Raw genomic sequence first — 18832 nt, 5'->3', positions numbered from 1 at the left:
GTGCACCTATATGCTTGGATACAGGTCCAACTCCATGTATAAGACCAATAGAAAGTCCAGCTGTACAATCTGATCATTGAATAAAGGGGGTCAGGCTGAAAGTCCAGATCACAGCTTTGTGTGGACAGGTGCAGGCAGAGGGAGGGTGTAAAGAAGAATGTCTTTTCCTAGAGATCCAGACCAGACCAAGCGGAATAGGCAAAAGCATCCATGATTTCTTTCCCCTCCCTGTTCAGATGACCCCATTGCCCTGGAAAGAGAGAGCCCCACACTAGCAATTTTATTCAAAATATACTTTTTTTTTTTTTCAAACACAAACCTTTCAGAGACCTGGGGAGAGAGTGGAAAAGGCTGCAGTGGTTTAGGAAAGCTCAGGAAGCATTTCAAAAACTATGTTCTCAACTTGTTTCTCTGAGAAATTGGAGTTTCTACATCAGGAAATCCTGTTACAAGAAGCATCTGCTCTGTGAGGAACCATTTCAACCTGTTATTGCCTATTAATCGGGGACTCGGGCTTGGGTTTAATCCAGGGAACAAAAAGAAGGGCACCAGCTCGGGAGGGGCTTTGGGGAAATCCCAGAGGAGCATGGAAGCTGTTTTAAAAGAAAAAAAAAGACCACACTTTGAACTACCCACACACAGCAGGATCTATTCACCACATCAGTACAACACGCAGTTCTAGTCGTCTGAGAGTCGCTGTGCTGCTGGGGCTCATGCAGGAGTGCTGGCTGTGCCTCGCAGAGCAACAATCTGAGATCCCCAATGCTCAGTCTCTAGCAGGGCTGCCCAGAGGGTTCAGGGGGCCTGGGGTCTTCGGTGGCGGGGGGCCCCCGCCACTGAATTGCCACCGAAGACCCGGCACTTCGGCGGCGGGTCCCGGAGCAGAAGGACCCCTCGCAGCGGGTCTTTAGAGCACTTCAGCAGCGGGTCCCAGAGTGGAAGGACCCCCCGCCGCCGAATTGCTGCTGAAGACCCAGAGCGGAAGAAGCTCCGGGGGCCCAGGCCCCACGAGAGTTTTCTGGGGGCCCCGGAGCGAGTGAAGAACCCCGCTCCAGGGGCCCTGAAAAATTCTCGTGGGGCCCCCTGCGGGGCCCGGGGCAAATTGCCCCACTTGCCCCTCCCCCCCGCCTGTCTGGGCGGCCCTGGTCTCTAGCACCAGCATCATATACCCCCACATCTAAGGAGGAAAGAAACGCTTCACTTTGGGCTCATTTGTCATTCAGCCCCTAGGGTGTTAAAGAAGAACAGGAGAGTTTCTGATTTGTCATTATAGGGACTGAATTTCAAAAATCTTATGGAAAATTAGTCTGTTAGCCCTGGCTCTGGCCAGGCCTGTTGCATGCTGCCTTTGTGCAGGCTTACCACAGATATACACAGTTCTGCCAATACACCTCAAACCAGAACTACAGGACCCCTGGAATCCCAGTCCTGGGCCGTTGCTCAGAACAGACTCCTAATCAAGGCAGACTGTGTGTGCAGTGATATGTACTAACAAACATCCGGGATTAGATTTAAACCACCATTTTCATGGTTACTTAAGTCAGGTTTCTGGAAGGAAGGACAGCCCAAGTGCCAGCTGGCCCACATTTCAGAGTCTCCTAAATAACCTGGGTACAGTATGTTTGCCCTGAGAGGTGATGATTGTGCCACTCCAAATCTCTTTGGAAATGTCCTATACATAAGAACACAATAACTTAGCCATTGTCACAGAAATGGCTTTGATTCATGAAAGATTCAGCAGACTGGTATTTACACCTCTTGCTCACCCCAGTATATTCACAAGTCCTGGATGGGGGTACCTAGCACATCAGAGTGTCCAGCCACTCCCACGATCAGGTTCACTGTTTGGGGAGAGTCACAGCAGTAACCACTGCCCAAGGTGACCATTTGGGGAAAGAGTATGGTGTCTGCTGGCTGCCTGCAGAGCTCAGTGTGGATACGAGGTTGCTGGGAAGTGACCCTCTCCCCTTTATTAACACTTTAGTTGGCTAAAATAAAATAAGACAAGGGAGGCAATATTTTCTTTAATTCCACAGACCCAACTTGACTTTACGTGTGTGGTTGAAACCCTTTCATGGCCAGAGCCTAAATTCACTGGTGACAATCAAGGGAGCTACATGCCCCAGAGCCCTACCAACTCCCACTTGAGAAGCCAATGCAAGGTCTTGCCTTTTTATCCTGATGTGAGTGCCTCATTTCTCACTGCTTGGTGCTAGCAAACCTCCTTTGGAAAATATCCTGACCCCCTTTTTCTCCCCCTCTCTCTCTTATAGGAGAATTTGTAATCTCTCCGGTGGAGGGGGAGCTGCGAGTTCGGAAGGACGCCGAGCTAGATCGAGAGAACATTGCATTCTATAATCTCACCATTGCTGCCAAGGATAGGGGGATACCTCCTCTCAGCTCCACGGTGAGTCCTGTTGGCAGGTCATGAGGCTGGGATCATAGTGGGGCCTTCCTGACATGTCTCACTCCCAGCATGCTTTGTACACCAAATGGGAAAAGTGAGGGGACGGAGAACAAAAAGGAATCCCTGATCCTCCCTCCTTCCTCCGCTCGCCTTTTCCATTCTTTTCCTGTCAGGTGACAACCACCAGCCTTTTCTTTTCCTCCACTAGGCCTCAAATTGAAGCTGGAAGAAGTTCTTCCTACTCGAACCTGTGTCACCTAAAAAAGTGCTGGCGTATACTGAAATTGGGCACAGGAAGCCCACTAGTTAGTGAACTAGAGGTTGTTGAGGCTTGTGATTCGGGGCATGCCAGTAGCTTCATAATTATGGCATCAGTCTGGTCATTGCATTGCAGGAGACCCCTCCTCCCACATCATAGGAGACATGTCCTGTCCCAAGCGGGGCTCAGGAGGCCACATTTATAGAGCTGGGCTCACCACTTGATTACTCTATTCCTATTTAGGTTTATCCTTTGGTGCTCTGCTGTTTCTGTTATTTATCATTAGGCCAAATCCCAGGCTCCTCAGGCACAGTCCAGGAGTATGTGAAGGAGATGAAGGAAGCTCTCAGGAGAGAAGCTTAGACAGAGTCTGGGATGGGATATTTTTGAAGGAGATAAGAGATGTTGGTGGGGCAGAGTTATGGATGCTTTGAAATGGATGAGAAGCAGATTTATCATTATTTATTGAATACCCTCCGTGTACTAGGCAAAAATAGATAAATACAGATGCTCCCCGGGTTATGCAAACCCGTCTTACGCAAATCCGCACTTACAGAAAAAGTTCTGTAAGTTTTTCTTTCGGTTTGGTTTGGTATTTTTGCGTAATTGTCGGGTACATGTTCCCAACTTAGGCAAGGCGTTCCGGAACAGAACGTTTTGCATAAGTCAGGGAGCGTCTGTATGCAGGCAGAGTTGCTGATCCGAAGAGCTTGCAATCTAACTAGCAAAAGGGCTAAGGGGATATGCTACCGCAATGACTGAGTGGTGGGGTTAGCATGTTCCTTGTAAATTCCATGATTTTTATTTAGAGGTTGATTTCTGTTTTATTTATTTGTGTATTCCATTTTCTCTCACTGTCCTTCTGTGTTAAGGAGTGACTTGAAGCAGGTGAGGGAGGAGATCATGGCAGGTCACGTAGCAAATTCCTGGCATATGAGGCTACATGGAAGGAAGCACAAAGCTTGAATGTAATATGGAAGAAGAGTGAGAGTCCATTCAGGAATTCAAAGAGTGAGGAGACATTGAAATGCAGTTGGTGTTTGCCTTGCTACCCAGAATCCTCTTCTCCATATTTCAGGTCATGGTGGGAGTGTGCGTTCTGGACATTAACGATAATGATCCTGAGCTCCTCAACCTGCCGATGAATCTCACACTCAGCGAGAACACCCCCATCTCCAGCTTTGTGACCCGCATTCTTGCCCACGATGCCGACAGTGGGCGGAATGGTCTCCTGACCTTTAACATAACAGCCGGCAATGCAGAAAACGTCTTTTACATCAATGGCACTGTAAGTCTCCTGGTTTCATTCCTTCTACACGTAGCAACTCACATGACTGTGTATAGGCCTTCCCACACTACGTGTATGGGTACAAAAATGCATTATGCAGAGGGCTTTATTCGCTACATACAGTGACAGGTGTTCCCACATGCTGTGTCATATGCCCTACACGCAGTGGTGCAAACATAACTGCATACAGAATAGAGATGCAGATGTGTTCTGCATGCAGATACTGCCATGCATTGGCTAGAGAACCACATACCAACCCAAACCATGCAGACCTACATGTTGCCTACATGACACACCAGCAGTTCATTCAGAGCTTGATTCTGCACAGCACGGGGTTTGAGTGTTGCATGTATGAGTGCAAGGCCAAAAGTGATTAGCAAGCAGGGTATGCAAGAGACCCAGATCCTACATTACTGAGAGTGACACTACTCATACATCAAGGAAGGTACTCCTTCCCAGTAGCAGCTGAGAGGCCTAGGAGGGGAGAGAATAGCTAAACAACTTATTTGCATGTCGAATATGGCACTTGCTCTAGTTTCTCTTCAGAAATGCTCATGTAACACTGACAGACCCCGGTTGTCAGGATCAAACCTGGGGCCTCTGGAGCTTAGTGCATGAGCCTCTACCATATGAGCTAAAGCCAACTGGCTGTTAGCTAAGGCTGTAGAGCAGACACATTAATTGCTCTTTAAGTCATCTTGGTGCCACTAGATGGGACAAGTATCAGAGGGGTAGCCATGTTAGTCTGGATTTGTAAAAAGCGACAAAGAGTCCTGTGGCACCTTATAGACTAACAGAAGTATTGGAGCATAAGCTTCTGTGGGTGAAAGAACACCACACCCAGAAGGTGTGTGGGTTACACTCACACCTGCTTCTTTTTTACCTTGACCTCTTGAAAGTAAGGGAGTTGGTGAGCAAAGGCTTGAGACTGACTTCCACTCAGTGCAGGGCACTGTGCACATTATCTGCACCAATTTGCACTGGAGCACAACAAACTGGTGCTTCCTGCTTTGCACTGCACAAGAATTGGCATGTTTTAAACATTAACAAGCTACAGATTACAGGCATAGTGTGCACTGCATGCCAGTCATCACATGCTGTGGCTGGAGAGAGAGACAACTCTTTGACACAAACCTCCATCTCTTAATTATTTATAACAAGAATATTTAAGGGGCATACCACATAATAATGCCTTCCAAAATGGGGAACTGACTGTTTCTCTAGACCAGTGATTCTCAACCTTTCCAGATTACTGTACCCCTTTCAGGAGTCTGATTTGCCTTGCGTACCCCAATTTTCACCTCACTTAAAAACTCAGACTTTGGCTTCAGTCCTATGCAGTGAGGCTTGGGCTTTGGATTTCTGTCCTGGGCCCTAGCGAGTCCAAAACTGGCTCTGGTGACCCCATTAAAATGAAATCACGGTTTGAGAACTACTGATATAGTATATAGAACAGTATAAACAGGTCATTGTCTGAATAAAATGTAAGGCCATGTCTACACTAGCACTTATGTCGGCAAAACTTTTGTCACTCAGGGGTGTGAAAAAACACACCCCTGAGTGGTATAAGCACTCATGTGCGCAGCGGCGGGAGACACTCTCCAGCTGACATAGCAATGACCGTTCGTTGAGCTGGTTTTATTATCTTGACAGGAAAGCTCTCTCCGGTGTCAGTATAGCTGTGCCGCTCTAAGCTTGTAAGTGTAGACGTGGCCTTCGTTTGTACTGACTTCGCTAGTGCTTTTTATGTGCCTGTTGTAAAACTAGGCAAATACCTGGATGAGTGGATGTACCCCCTGGAAGACCTCTGCGTACCCTCAGGGGTAAAAGTCCTCCTGGTTGAGGACCACTACTCTAGACCACACCCTGTCCTCCCTGCAGAAAAATTTCCCAAAAGAACCTCAGTATGGAAATGCCCAAAGGCGGGAGAGAAAGCATGTACCAACCATGGTAACAGTAACAACACACACAGTCGGGGCACAGCCTGACCACAGAGAAACTTACTGCATGAAAATTCAAACCTGGCATGGTCATTTAGGGCTAGGGTTGCCAACAGTCCCTTATTTCTTCATCTCTGTACAAAAAGATTGGGAGTTGCTGAGTGCTGCAAAAAGCAGCAAGAAATACCCCTGGCGAATGCAGGTGAGTACTGCTTATTATTAATAATAATGATTAATAATATCGAGAGGAGGAGTGGATCAGGGGTGCTAAGAAGAAAGTCCATTATTTTTTAAATACAATGTTGGCAACCCTATTTAGGGCCAAATTTTCCAAGCAGCCCATCATTCAGGATGCCCCAGTTGTTGGTCTTAATGCATGGTTTTCCCAAGGCAACAAGCATCCACAATTCTAGCTTCAGTCAGTTCAAGTGGTAGTGTTCAGTATCTCTGAGAATAAGGCTCTGTTGGGACCCAAAAGTCGAGTGTTTCATGAAAATGTTGGCCTTGTTACCATTCACACACATACAGTTCCACTTTTGCATGTGCATTATTTACAATGGGCCAGATTCCAACTAGTCTTGTCTGGGTGCACAAGCGGGGATAGACAGAGCAAAGAGCAGTTTTCCCTATCTCTTGCTGCTGCTCCAGTCACACTAGAGGGTGCAGGACAGTGTGATTGTCTAGCACCACTGCTGGCAGTAGATTGCTGCTCTTGAGAGGGGCCGTGGTGAAGCCATGGTATACCAAACCTCTGTGCACACTGGTCAGCACAGCTGGACTGGTATGGAGGGGACCGTGCATTGTGCCTTTTCAAAAGGTGACCTAGCTCCAGCTCTGGTGTGCACTCCTCTTGTGGAATTTCAACTGAGCCAGCCAGAATTCCTCTGGAGAGTCCCACTGACTGCTGTGGCCTGACCATGTGGCAAGTCACTTAGAGACTCAATGTGGCCCATGTACTGAACCTGTAGAGCTCCGCGTTGTCCGCTCCTCATCCATAGCTGGTTCTTCTCATCAGTTTGGCATGGGGAGACCCATCTCTATTTGATCTTTCTCCTTCCTTTTCTCTCACCAGACTGGCATCGTCTATGTAAGCCGTCCCTTGGATAGGGAGCAGGTGGCTGAGTACAGACTGACTGTCACAGTGAAGGACAATCCTGAGAACACGCGCAATGCCAGGCGGGTAATTATGGACAATGCTGGGGTTCTCCATTGAAGCAGCAGGGGTGAAGGCTTCTTATGTTATCAGGGGATGGGTGGACTATTCACTGAAAACACTTATATGACAAACTCCTCTCCCAAATTAACTTCTGAATTCCAGAGGCAAATGGCCCAAGCCCACGCATTTCTCTGTGATTTCCCACCTAGGTCAGAAAACCAGGCCAACATTTTTTCTTGCAGGATAGAATTTTCTTAATAGACCTTTACCCAGCCTTTACTTCAGTAATGGTGTCCCAGCGACAACTCGCTTCACCTGGCCTTTCTGAAATACAGTGAGATACAGCACAATGGCAGTACCAGAGAGAACTAGGTGCTAAGTTACTAGAAGAGATAATGCAGCAATTCTGTGCTATGAATTCCTGGGCATCATTCTGGAACATGATGCAGGTGATATACTAGCATGTGGCTCTGTAGTCTGTGGCTCTGTAGTTCCAGGATTCTGTGCTGTAACATACCGGGGGTTTTGCAATTGTGGCTGAGTAACATGGTTTACTGGACCCACTGTTGTGTTATAACAGAACAGACGTGGTATGGCCTGTGTGTCCAGGTTCTCCTGTAGAAGGTATCTTTAGGGTGGAGGCTTCTAGGGGGGCCAGCCCCCTCTCCTTTCTAGAAAGAAGGAGTGGAAACTGCAAGTGGCCTGCTGCCATCTCTGGAAGCAGCACATTCCTCCACCTGATTGACCTCACAATCTCCCAGTCTCCCTTAAAGGGGCACAATGTATAATTCTGCTCTTATTGTTTAAGTGGAGGAATATATTGTTACATAAGAGTATCTGTCTGAAGGTAGCAAGGCTATGGCTTTGCATTGCAGACTACGTTACACAGTACTGCAGTATGGCAGCAGTAATGGAGTCAGACCAAATGGAGTGGTATCATAGGATTGCAGATGGCATCTGTTTGCTGCCTGCAGAGTTCAGAGTGTGTACGAGGTTGCTGGGAGGTCACGCTTTCCCCTTTATTAACTCTTTAACTGCCTGAAATAAAATAGGACATAGGAGACAATATTTTCTTTAAATCCACAGACTCTGTGTATATGGTTTAAACCCTTTCATGGCGAGAGCATAAATTCCCTGGTGCAAAGCCTATATTCCAAATGGCATGGTATGATAGTAATGCAGAATCTGGGCTGGCCATGTTCAGCTATGGAACTGCATTTACAGAATGATACCATAGGATGTGTAATTCCCCTACCCTGCTGTCCCAGACCTCATATTGCTATATGATATTGGGAATGAAGCCCAGGCATCTGGGTAAAGGCATTACAGATCCTATGGTATGTTCTGGTGATGCGGTTCCATGGTTGCACATGGCTTAGGTTCTCCATGGTGCTGAATTGGAATAGGTGCTATGTGTCAGACACTGATGCAGGAAGTGAGTTGAGGATTGGGTAACGTAGTCACTGTCCCCTTTTCTTTGTTTTATTCATACACCCTTAGGATTTTGACCTGCTGGTGATTTCAATAGCAGATGAAAATGATAACCGGCCGCTTTTCACTCAGAGCTCTTATGAGGCAGAGGTGATGGAGAACTCTCCAGCAGGTGCGTTTGTCCTCCCTTTAATACATGATTCTAAACTTGCAGGAATTTTCTTTGATTCCCAACCCATCCCAGTTACCTCCAGCTAGATGAAGGGGATGGCCATTAGGGAAAAAAGTCCCTCCTTCAAGAGCTGTCCTATATAACATCGTTAACTGAACGCCAACAATGTCACTGAGCAGTGAAACATTTTAGATCACCCAGAGAGGGTATTGATGTGGGCTAGGATGTTGTTACAGGGTGATGAAGATAAACATGGAGAGAAGGCTGGGTCATAGAATCACAGAAGAATCATAGAAGATTAGGGATAGAAGAGACCTCAGGAGGTCATCTAGTCCAACCCCCTGCACAGAGCAGGACCAACACCAACTAAATCATCCCAGCCAGGGCTTTGTCAGGGTCAATTTATACAAGTGGATATTTTTCCCACCAAAGTAACACTTTGGTCAGCTGCTTGTCCCACAACAAGACAATGCCTTTAGAAATCATACGTCTGGGTGGCATTAGGCAAATGTGCTGTTCTGTTATCTAGCCGATGAACTCCATGTCCTGAAGTCACAGACTGTGGTGCAAAGCCTGCTGTGTGTTCTGAACTGAAGCTAATTGCCCTAGTACAACCAAACTGCCCAACTGTCTATTGTCATGTTTTGCTGAAATATGGCAGCATTTTGTTCTTGTTATTTCAGACTAAGTGAGTTCTGTCTGCCATAAAGTAGGAGAAGTCGAGCAGCTTTATGTTTCATTAGTGTAGGGAATAGCCTTCTGTAACCCTCGCTGCTGGAACTGTGTTTGCTCTTAGAGGTAGTCTAGTAAAATGTCTGGCTTCTGCAGTTTATACCAGATAACTATTTTGTTCATCTCCCCCAGTCGCTAGTAATATTCCCCCGTTTTCCCCTTAAAATAACTCCCACTCTGAGATCACAAGTGTCTTTGTTTGGCTTGGAACATAAACTCCTTCAAGGCTCTTGTACACTGGTAACAACTTGGCTGATCAGTGCATTTGCAAAAATACTCTTTGAGACTAACATGCATCCAAAATAGCTAGCAAACTCCAACAAGCCCCAATCCATGTCCCTGCCACACATGCTCACACACAGACATGTATATTAGGATGAGTTCAGGGACAAATCAAGTAAACAAGACCCTGCTGCAAAGCATGCTGGGAAGCACCTTTCAAATCACCGTGGTCGGTTCAAAGGGTCTGATGGCTTTGTTTGTTTGTTTTTAGCAGGGTGTTAGACTTCTCCCTACGGGCTTCTTGAGTCAGTCTGCCAAGGCTGCAACAGCCATTATTTCACTGTCTCATGTCGCCTCACTCTGTTTGCCTCATTCATTTGTTGCTATCAGTCACAAGTCACTGTGGGGGGGGGGGAGAGAGAGGAGGTGTCCATGAAGGGCTCGCCACCAGTTGCTAACACTTCTTGTTTGATTCAGGAACTCCCATCACAGTGCTCAATGGTCCAGTTCTAGCTTTGGACAATGATCAGGGCATCAATGCACTGGTGAGGTACCAGCTGCTGGGGATGCCAACGGACCTCTTCATTGTCAACAACAGAACAGGTAAGCTAGCCACGTGCACCCTGGTTATAAGGTGCCCTGTCAAAACAGGCTCTGTCTGAAATATAGAGCTACTGGGTAGCATTGTCAGTTCCAAGGCACAGATGTTTCCAGCGTGTGAAAGTTGTTGGATTACACCTGAGTCCAGTCTGCACCCTCTCTTGAAGTTGCCTCTTGGTGGTTGTTTTTTTCCTGGCTGACTTTTACTATCCTCCAGGTGTCATTTTGGTAAAACCTGGCAGAGTGATTGACAGGGAAGCTTTCCTGAACCCACGCCTTGAGCTCACACTGGTGGCAGAGGATGTTGGCAAGCTGAACAGCACTGCTAGGCTCACTGTGACCATACTGGATGATAATGACAACAGGCCATCATTTAACCCAGCGGTGGTGACAGTGCAACTGCAGGAAAACAGCCCCCCAGGTCAGACTGATACCACTGTGTGGGAAGGAAATGGGACAGAGATGGAGATGGGGACTGGGATGGAGAAACCAGCTGTGGGGACATCAAAAGGACAGAAGATATCAGGGCTGGGAGGATTCAGAGTTTCAGCCTGTGAGGGTGAAGGGATTTTGCATAAAGGGAGTTTGGGGACTTGTGGGCTATGTTAGCAGTGCCCCGCCAGTAGCATAACAGCTTACAGGTGAGGGGAGAAAGTCTCTTCTGTCCATAGTAATAATCATGGGCTACAAGACTTCAACTCCATCAAGGAGCTGACCTACCAGAGTGAAGCTCAATTTTATTTTTTTCAAGGGTTGCATGTTTCCTCATTTCATAATGTAGGTGTGATGTGTTTGCATTGTGCACAGTCTGACTGCACACTCCAGACCACTGATGTCACCATTGGCATAATGGGGTTATGCACAGTAGGGCACTTCTCCATACTTCCAGTGACACCGAGAACATGATGTTCCTGTTGCCATCTGACTAATGTGGATTTGTACAGATAGTTCTGGTACTGCATGTCAAATGTTTACATACATGTATCAGAGTAGCAGCCGTGTTAGTCTGTATCCGCAAAAAGAACAGGAGTACTTGTGGCACCTTAGAGTCTAACAAATTTATTTGAGCATAAGCTTTCATGGGCTACAGCCTACTTCATCAGATGCATAGAATGGAACATATAGTAAGAAGATACAACTTCCACCTTTTCATGTTCTCTGTATGTATATATATCTTCTTACTGTATGTTCCATTCTGTGCATCTGATGAAGTGGGCTGTAGCCCACGAAAGCTTATGCTCAAATAAATTTGTTAGTCTCTAAGGTGACACAAGTATTCCTGTTCTTTTTACAAACATGTATGTTGCTCAGTTTTCTCTCAATATCATGGGTCGGACCCAGTAAGGAGAATTTGCCAATCATCTTTACAAAGTTGTCCAAGTTTTTCTCTTGTTTGTATTACACCAGCAAACTGGGATTTCCCCTCTGCACTTTCCTCTGACACCTGATGAATAAGCCAGACACCAGTTTGATTTTATCTATGCCTTTATTTGCTTTCCTTGCAGCTGTCCCTTGGTTTTTATCTGTGTGCTTGCAAGGGCTATCACTCCTCATGCTTAGGGCATAGCTTAGGGAGGAGGAAATTTCCCTATATGGTAAAGCGTTACACAGTTAGTCTAGTTATAGAGGTACTAGAGCTTCATTTGCAGCCTCCAGCATTGGCCACTCACAGCGAGAGGATGGTGGACTAGATGAATCACTGGACTGTTCCAACCTGGTGGTTCACTTGCTGAAAATGACCTAGGGGAATGAAAAAGCCTCAAATGTCAGAGTATGGGTTTCCTCCCCCCCAGGTTTTTCTGTCCTTCAGGTAATGGCTACAGATGCAGACAGCGGCCTCAACCAGCAGTTGAGCTACCGGATCGAGGGTGGAGCTCAGGATAAGTTCCTGATCAATGCCAACTCCGGAATAATCCGAGTGGCCAACATCACCATAGATAGGGAAGAAAGGGACACCTACAGACTGACAGTGATGGCTGTGGATCGAGGCATGCCCCCTCTCTCTGGCACCGCCACCGTCAACATCCTTGTTGATGACGTCAATGATTATCGGCCGGAATTCATCAACCCGATCCAGACGGTCAGCGTGCTTGAGTCAGCAGTGCCTGGCACCATCATTGCTGAGGTCACAGCAATAGACAGAGATCTCAATCCCCGGCTAGAATATTACATCATTGAGATTCTGGCCAAGGATGACACCAATGCTCTAGTGCTGGGCCAGCAAGGAGCATTTGCCGTGGATTTTAAAACAGGTACAAGAACAAGAGAAACTGTTTGTATGGCTGTGCCTCTCTCTTCCCCCTTCTACTTCTTCCCATCCCCGTCTGCTCTCTCTCTCCCCCCTCCCCCCCTCATGCTTTCTCTCTCTTTTTGTCTTTCCTTAGCCCTTTCTTGCTCTTGCCACCCTTCTCTGCCTTTTTCTTCCTTTCTCTTAAGTCTTTCTCACTCTCCTTGTCCTCTCTCTCAGCTGCACTTTGACAGCACTGCACTGCCAACTAACTAACTAACTAAGCCTTTTCTTTTCCTTATGGCTCCCAGCCTGGCAGGTTTGAGCTCTCTGTTTGTGTGTCAATCTCAGTCAGTCCTCTGTCCGCTTCATCCATTGTCTCCCTTCCATCTCAGTCATAACCATGATCACTCTCATCACTGCCTGGGTGCTTGGCTGTCTCACGCTGTGAGGGAGCAGCCCTGACATATGCAGCTGACTGTTGTTTAGCCTTCGCAAACTGAACACAGACACCCCCTCAGCAGTGTCTTGCTGGTGGGTGGGGGGAATCTTTCGGGTAAGTGATCTCTTGCTTGCCATGTTTTGGTGTGTAGAGCGGTGGGCGTAAGGGACGTCTCACTTGCCGGTGAGACCGCAGTCCCAGATCGCACGCCTCCGGTCTCTTTGTGACGCAGGGCCTTGTGCTATGGAACAACAGGACTGACTCAGGTGTGGAAAGCTGACTCATAAAAAAGGCAGAAGAGACCTGCACGTCTCACCCCCATGGCCATGACGAGGGCTTTGAGTGAAATAAAGGGCTAGATCCCCATCAGTGTGAAGCAGTGTCACTCTGATGGCTTCAGTGGAGCTACACAATTGACACCAGCTGAAGATCTGGCCCCAAAGTTCAGAATTCACTTCCCGTCCCCAGCACAAACACACCAGTTGCTAAAACAGACTGATGTCTACTTAGCTCCATCCTGAGGCAGGGTGGTGTGGGGATGCTTTTAGCAGAGAGCTGGATTTTTGCCTGTTGACTTTTTTCCTTTTAATCTATAAATGACATAGGGAAAGGCAGGAGGCCACCACACAGGGGCAGAGAGGCTTGTGGGGTAATAGAAGGCGTCCTGGGGTTGGTGCTCTGTGCCCCTCTGCCTAGAGGAATCCGACAGGGCCGCTGCGGAGTTTACTATCTATATAAGTGGTGGTTTTCTTTCCTTTTCTGCTTTGCAGGAGCTGTGAAGGTTAAGTCCTCCCTAAACAGGGAGCTAGTGGCCACGTATGAAGTCACCATCTCTGTCCATGATAATGCCAGCGATGTCATTGACCGTTCCGTCAGCGTGCCAAATGGTAAGAGAACTCCTACTGCAGACAAGCCCAGCCAGCTCACACTCCAGTGTGAGAGTCGGGCTAGGCCGCAGTCAGTTCGGCATTGGCATTTTTTGGCTAAGGACCTAGCTTCAAACCCTGTTGGTGGTTATGCTAGAAGGAAGTGATGGATTCTCAGGCACGGCCCCCAATGGTTGTATTTCCACATTATCAAACCAGGCTGCAGTTTGGCATGATTGCAGCCTCTGCTAAAGGAGATCCCAGGAATAGAGTAAAAGTGGGTGTGCAGGCCAGGGCAAAGCGGGGACCCAGAACTAGAAAAGCAATGAATGCTGCATGAGGGAGATGATCTGATGGAGAGCAGGATTGAGGGACCAAAACCTGGAATAGCAGAGGATGCTTCCTCCATTTTATAGCTGCATTATTCCTCCTGCTGATCCCCGTGGGTTTATTTTTGTAATCTATTTTTTCACTAACAAAACAGCCCCCTGCTATATTGCAGGCCCCATGCTGAAAGAAAGCTCACATGTGCTATAACAGCAGTAGGTGTTTTGTGACTATGAGCAAAGTGCTGTTAGCCGGAAGGGTATATTGTGATCCGAGGGTATGCTTCATTGCGTCTCTATTTCTACAGGCTGCTGGGAGGTCTGCTATTGGTAAGATACATGCTTATAATTGATCAGGCTGGATATCCCACCCCATTCTAGCACTGCCTTAATCATGGCTTTCTTAGATTTTGAGTACGACTGAACTGGTATTTAATTTTGTATAAATAATGTACCACACCTAGTAACGCCCATTACTGAGGTCACTGGTCCTGAGTTCTTGGATGCCTTAATGACCTACTACCTGTTGGGTAGTAAGACTCAGGCTCACCAACAGGGGGGCGGCAAAGGGGGCAATTGCCAAGGGGCCTGGACGATTTAAAAAGGCCCGGGGGCCCCTGGCCACTGCCAACAGCGCAGTGGGATTAAGGCAGGCTTCCTGCCCACCCATGCGCTGCACCACTCCCAGAAGCAGCCAGCACAACACATCCCTGCAGCCCCTGGTGGGGGTCTCCGCATGCTGCATACGCCCCGAGCGCTGACTCTGCAGCTCCCATTGACCAGAAACTGTGACCAATGGGAGCTGCAGGGGCAGTGATGTGCAGAGACCCTCTGGCCCTCCCACCTAGGAACTGCTACTAGAGGGGTGTGCCAGTCACTTTCGGAGCCACCTGAGGTAAGCGCCAACCCTCTGACCACCTTCTGCACCCCAGCCTAGAGCCTGCACCCTGCACCCCCTCTCGCATCTCATCCCAGAGCCCGTTCCCTGCACCCAAACTCCTTCCCAGAGCCCAACCCCTCACCCCCTCCCACACCCAAACTCCCTCCCAGAGCTTGCACCCTCTCCCACACCCTAACCCCCTGCCCCAGCCTGGTGAAAATGAATGAGGGTGGGGGAGAGCGAGCAATAGAGGGAGGGGGGATGGAGTGAGCAGCGGCGGGGCCTTGGAGAAGTGGCAGAACAGGGGAGTGGCCTCAGGGCAGGGGCGGGGTAGAATCTTTGGGTTTTCACAATTAGACAGTTGGCAACCTTACCAGATGGGCATGTGGAAACCCTGGCCATACCGGCAGCTCACTGGGCAAAAACAGCGCAGCCAGCAGCTCGCTGGGCACCAGCCAACACAGGCGCAGCACCGTTCAAATATCAGACGGACCACATCCGCGCGGGCACTGCTTATGTGTGCTTGGGGGCCCATTGACTGTTCTGCCCTAGGGCCTGGAATTGCTGTCAGTGGGCCTGGGAAGCCTCCATTGTTCTGTCTAACAGTAGCTCTTTGAGAAAGCTGTCAGTGATGGCAGCATTGCAAAATTCTTACAAGAGTTTACCAGCCCAGGCCCAAGTGCCTTTACCAGGATCATGGTGATGGAAAAACTACTCCTCTTTCACTTTCCTATCAGAGAAAATTACTTGCCCTGTGGCATGTGAATGACTAGAATTTTTCAAGTCTGCTGTAGGGTCTTTGAATAAGTCAGGCCCATCTTATTTCTGGAAGCAGCTGGTGGAACTTCCCTTCCCTTCTCCCAGTAATGAGCTAGGCATCAAAAACAGGCAAAGCGAGGGCTTCAGGCTGTGGGTAGAACAGCTCCTGCAAAAGCCCGGAGCTCTCCATGAAGGAATGAATATTAAACTGAAACTTTCTGGCCAGGTCCTCAAATCAACTGAGCTCCGTTGACTATAGTGGAGCTGCATAATTACTTACCTTCCCTCCTTTCTTTCTCTCTCTCCCATTCTCCACTTGCTTCTCTTTCATCCTGTCTCTTTTTCATCTGGTCCCCATCCATCTACTCTCACCCCCCATCTCTGCCTCCCCTGCCCTCGCAGCTAAGCTGACAGTGAACGTGCTGGACGTCAATGACAACACTCCCCGATTCCGTCCATTTGGGGCCACCTATTTCACTGAGAGGATCGTGGAAGGAGCCACGCCGGGGACCACCCTGATTTCCTTGTCTGCGGTGGACCCAGACAAAGGTGCCAATGGACAGATCACCTATGAGTTGCTGAACCTTTCACCTGAAGGGTATGCCCGACTTGAAGACCTCTCAGCAGGTAGGTGGGAGTCCCTCTTCTCACCTGTGAGCCTCTAAATCTTATCAAAGGGACAGCAGGGAGGGGATGAATGCAGATGCTGAGGTGAATTCTAATCTGTCGGTAACTTTTTTACAATTCTGACACAGCCCATTTCACAGAGGACCAGATCACAGCCGTCCTTACTCACATTGCATGGTTCCTTATTTCACATGCCAAGAGATCACTGAAGGCATGACACTAATCACCAAGGCTGTCTCCTTACAGCTGTCAGCACCAGCATTGAACAGCTAGCACGTTCTTAGACCAACTCTCCCTGTTCTCCCCCACCCCCGGCCCCCACAGTGGCTCTGCTCAGAGAGTCTTGGTCAGCCTTGTTGACCCTGATCCCACCAGTGATGGTGAGGAAGTGATTGTCTCAAGCAGTGGAACCCATCCTATGCGAGTTTTTATGATCCATGCATATGTAGAACTATGGGAACGTCCTCTCCCTCCCTCCATAATGGACATTATAAAAATGAGATGACAGTTATCGGCCTCAAGTATCAGAGGGGTAGCCTTGTTAGTTTGAATCTGTAAAAAGTAACAGAGGGTCCTGTGGCACCTTTAAGACTAACAAAAGTATTGGGCGCATAAGCTTTCATGGTCTTGTATGGCCAGGCCAGCGGTGAAAGGGCTCAGAGGGGTTTTCATTTCAGAGTCTGTTCTCTCTAGGAAAGGTTATTGCAAATAGCACGGTGGACTATGAAGAGGTGCAATGGCTGAATTTCACTGTCCGGGCCTCAGACAACGGCTCTCCTCGGAGATCAGCTGAGATCCCGGTGTATCTCCAGATAGTGGATATCAATGACAATAATCCCATCTTCAGCCAGACGTCTTACCAGGTGAATGGGATTTAACAGTCAGAATGTGTGTATGTTGCTGGGGGGTGACAGGGTGGGAGGGGCACATACCTGGCCATTGTGGCAGGCTGGATGTTTGCAGGCCAAAATGTTGTGTACTACACAGTGCTTGCTAGTTAAAATCCCATGAGAACCATACACAGAGGAGAGCAAAACACTAATAAAACCAAGGGCAAAGCTGCTGATTAGACACTTCTTAAGGGGTCTTTGTGCAAATGACAATCAGACCCTGAATGTTTAGCTAAGATTCAATTGGCAGAATGTTAACTGTATGCTTCTGCTAAAATGGTAAGAAGTGAAGTAGATAATAATGTTGATATTTACCTTGTCATCATTAGGTTCCAGAGTGAGCACCTAGTGAGGTGTGTATTTCATTTCCCACCTATCTCAGGGCCATTATTTCAGGCTCTCTCTCTGCAGACCAGGATTAATAGGTGCTGCATTGAGTTCAGTTTTGGGGGGTTTGTTCCCATACAGAAGGGTTGAATGTTCATAGCATTTAAATGAAATCTTAAAATTTTAAATGAAAGCTTAAAATTTGCAGAATCTGGTGGTTAAAATTCGGAGAGCGTTTTAGACTCCACCCTCAAGCCCCAGAGCAGGAGCTCCCCTGCATAAAAAGAACAGAGGCCATTCACTCATCCTCCAAACACACTGATTTTTCTGAATGCTTTGCTGGTTTTAGTGGTGTGTGGGTGGGTCAAACCCTAACTCACCTGCCCTCACTCTCCTCTTCTTTCTGCACTTGCAGAAGCCAGTCTTTGAGGATGTCCCACTGGGTACGGTCATCCTGAGGGTCAGGGCCACTGATGCAGACTCCGGGCGCTTTGCCCTCATCCAGTACAACCTGGGAGATGGAGAGGGCAAGTTTGGGATAAACCCCAACACGGTAAGAGGTGAAGAATGGAGCTGTACTGCACTAACAACAGGGATATGGGACAGGAGCACTTTAAATGGGAGGGGACTGCTGCTGACAGAATGCCCTCTGGGGTCAAAATCTCATTATATATCGTGGGAAACTGGGGAGGAGGAACTCTTAAAGCCCCCCTCCCCTTTTAGGGAAGAGGAGTCAAGCCTGAAGAAGGGGATTCTCCCCCTCCCTTCTGTCCTTCTCCTATTTCTGTTAAACTAATCACCTGGTATTAACCAGCAGTCAACTTACCACAGAAATGGCATGCAAACAGCCACTCGCTTTCTGAAGGTCTGTGTATTGCAGGGTGATATCTATGTCCTGTCGGCCCTGGACCGAGAGAAGAAGGATCACTACACGCTGACTGCTGTAGCAAGGGACAACCCTGGGGACATTTCTAGTAACCGTCGAGAGAACTCTGTGCAGGTACTGCACCACAACACTGGGATGGGTTTAAGATGCATCTTTATGCCATAGGTTTGTGTGCATTCTTCGGACTGTAGAAAGGCCTTTGCAGAGTACAGAATATGGGAAAAGAGAGCAGCAAAGTGTGTGTGTAAGAGAGAGAAAGAGAGAGCGAGCGAGAGAGAGAGCATATGAGTCCAAGAAGGAAGTGGCAAAAGAAAAATCAGAGAGCAAGTGAATAAGGGAAATAGCACAGAAGCCCGAGGGGAAAAAAAACAGTATAAAAGAGGAAGCGCCCACAA

The 18832-nt window shown here is 48.0% G+C and overlaps 1 protein-coding gene across 3 annotated transcripts in view; it reads left to right on the top strand.

Moving 5' to 3' along the window:
• CDH23 (cadherin related 23) overlaps nucleotides 1–18832 on the top strand; it is a 544508-nt gene that overhangs the window by 503964 nt on the left and 21712 nt on the right. For 2 of the 3 annotated variants that reach the window (XM_034775586.1, XM_034775587.1), the window contains 12 exons: nucleotides 2274–2407; nucleotides 3745–3954; nucleotides 6967–7074; nucleotides 8551–8653; nucleotides 10085–10210; nucleotides 10425–10628; nucleotides 12001–12459; nucleotides 13647–13763; nucleotides 16110–16334; nucleotides 17028–17197; nucleotides 17967–18104; nucleotides 18432–18551. In XM_034775586.1, coding sequence (XP_034631477.1) covers nucleotides 2274–2407; nucleotides 3745–3954; nucleotides 6967–7074; nucleotides 8551–8653; nucleotides 10085–10210; nucleotides 10425–10628; nucleotides 12001–12459; nucleotides 13647–13763; nucleotides 16110–16334; nucleotides 17028–17197; nucleotides 17967–18104; nucleotides 18432–18551 — 2114 coding nt within the window. Of the gene's footprint in view, nucleotides 1–2273; nucleotides 2408–3744; nucleotides 3955–6966; nucleotides 7075–8550; nucleotides 8654–10084; nucleotides 10211–10272; nucleotides 10629–12000; nucleotides 12460–13646; nucleotides 13764–16109; nucleotides 16335–17027; nucleotides 17198–17966; nucleotides 18105–18431; nucleotides 18552–18832 lie in introns of those variants that run through there. The other variant, XM_034775588.1, reaches the window with a different exon arrangement.

The sequence above is a fragment of the Trachemys scripta genome, chromosome 7, assembly GCF_013100865.1.
Source record: "Trachemys scripta elegans isolate TJP31775 chromosome 7, CAS_Tse_1.0, whole genome shotgun sequence".
Lineage (NCBI taxonomy): Eukaryota > Metazoa > Chordata > Testudines > Emydidae > Trachemys > Trachemys scripta.
Note: the sequence above shows the minus strand (reverse complement) of the source record. Positions and strands in the feature narration are given on the sequence as shown.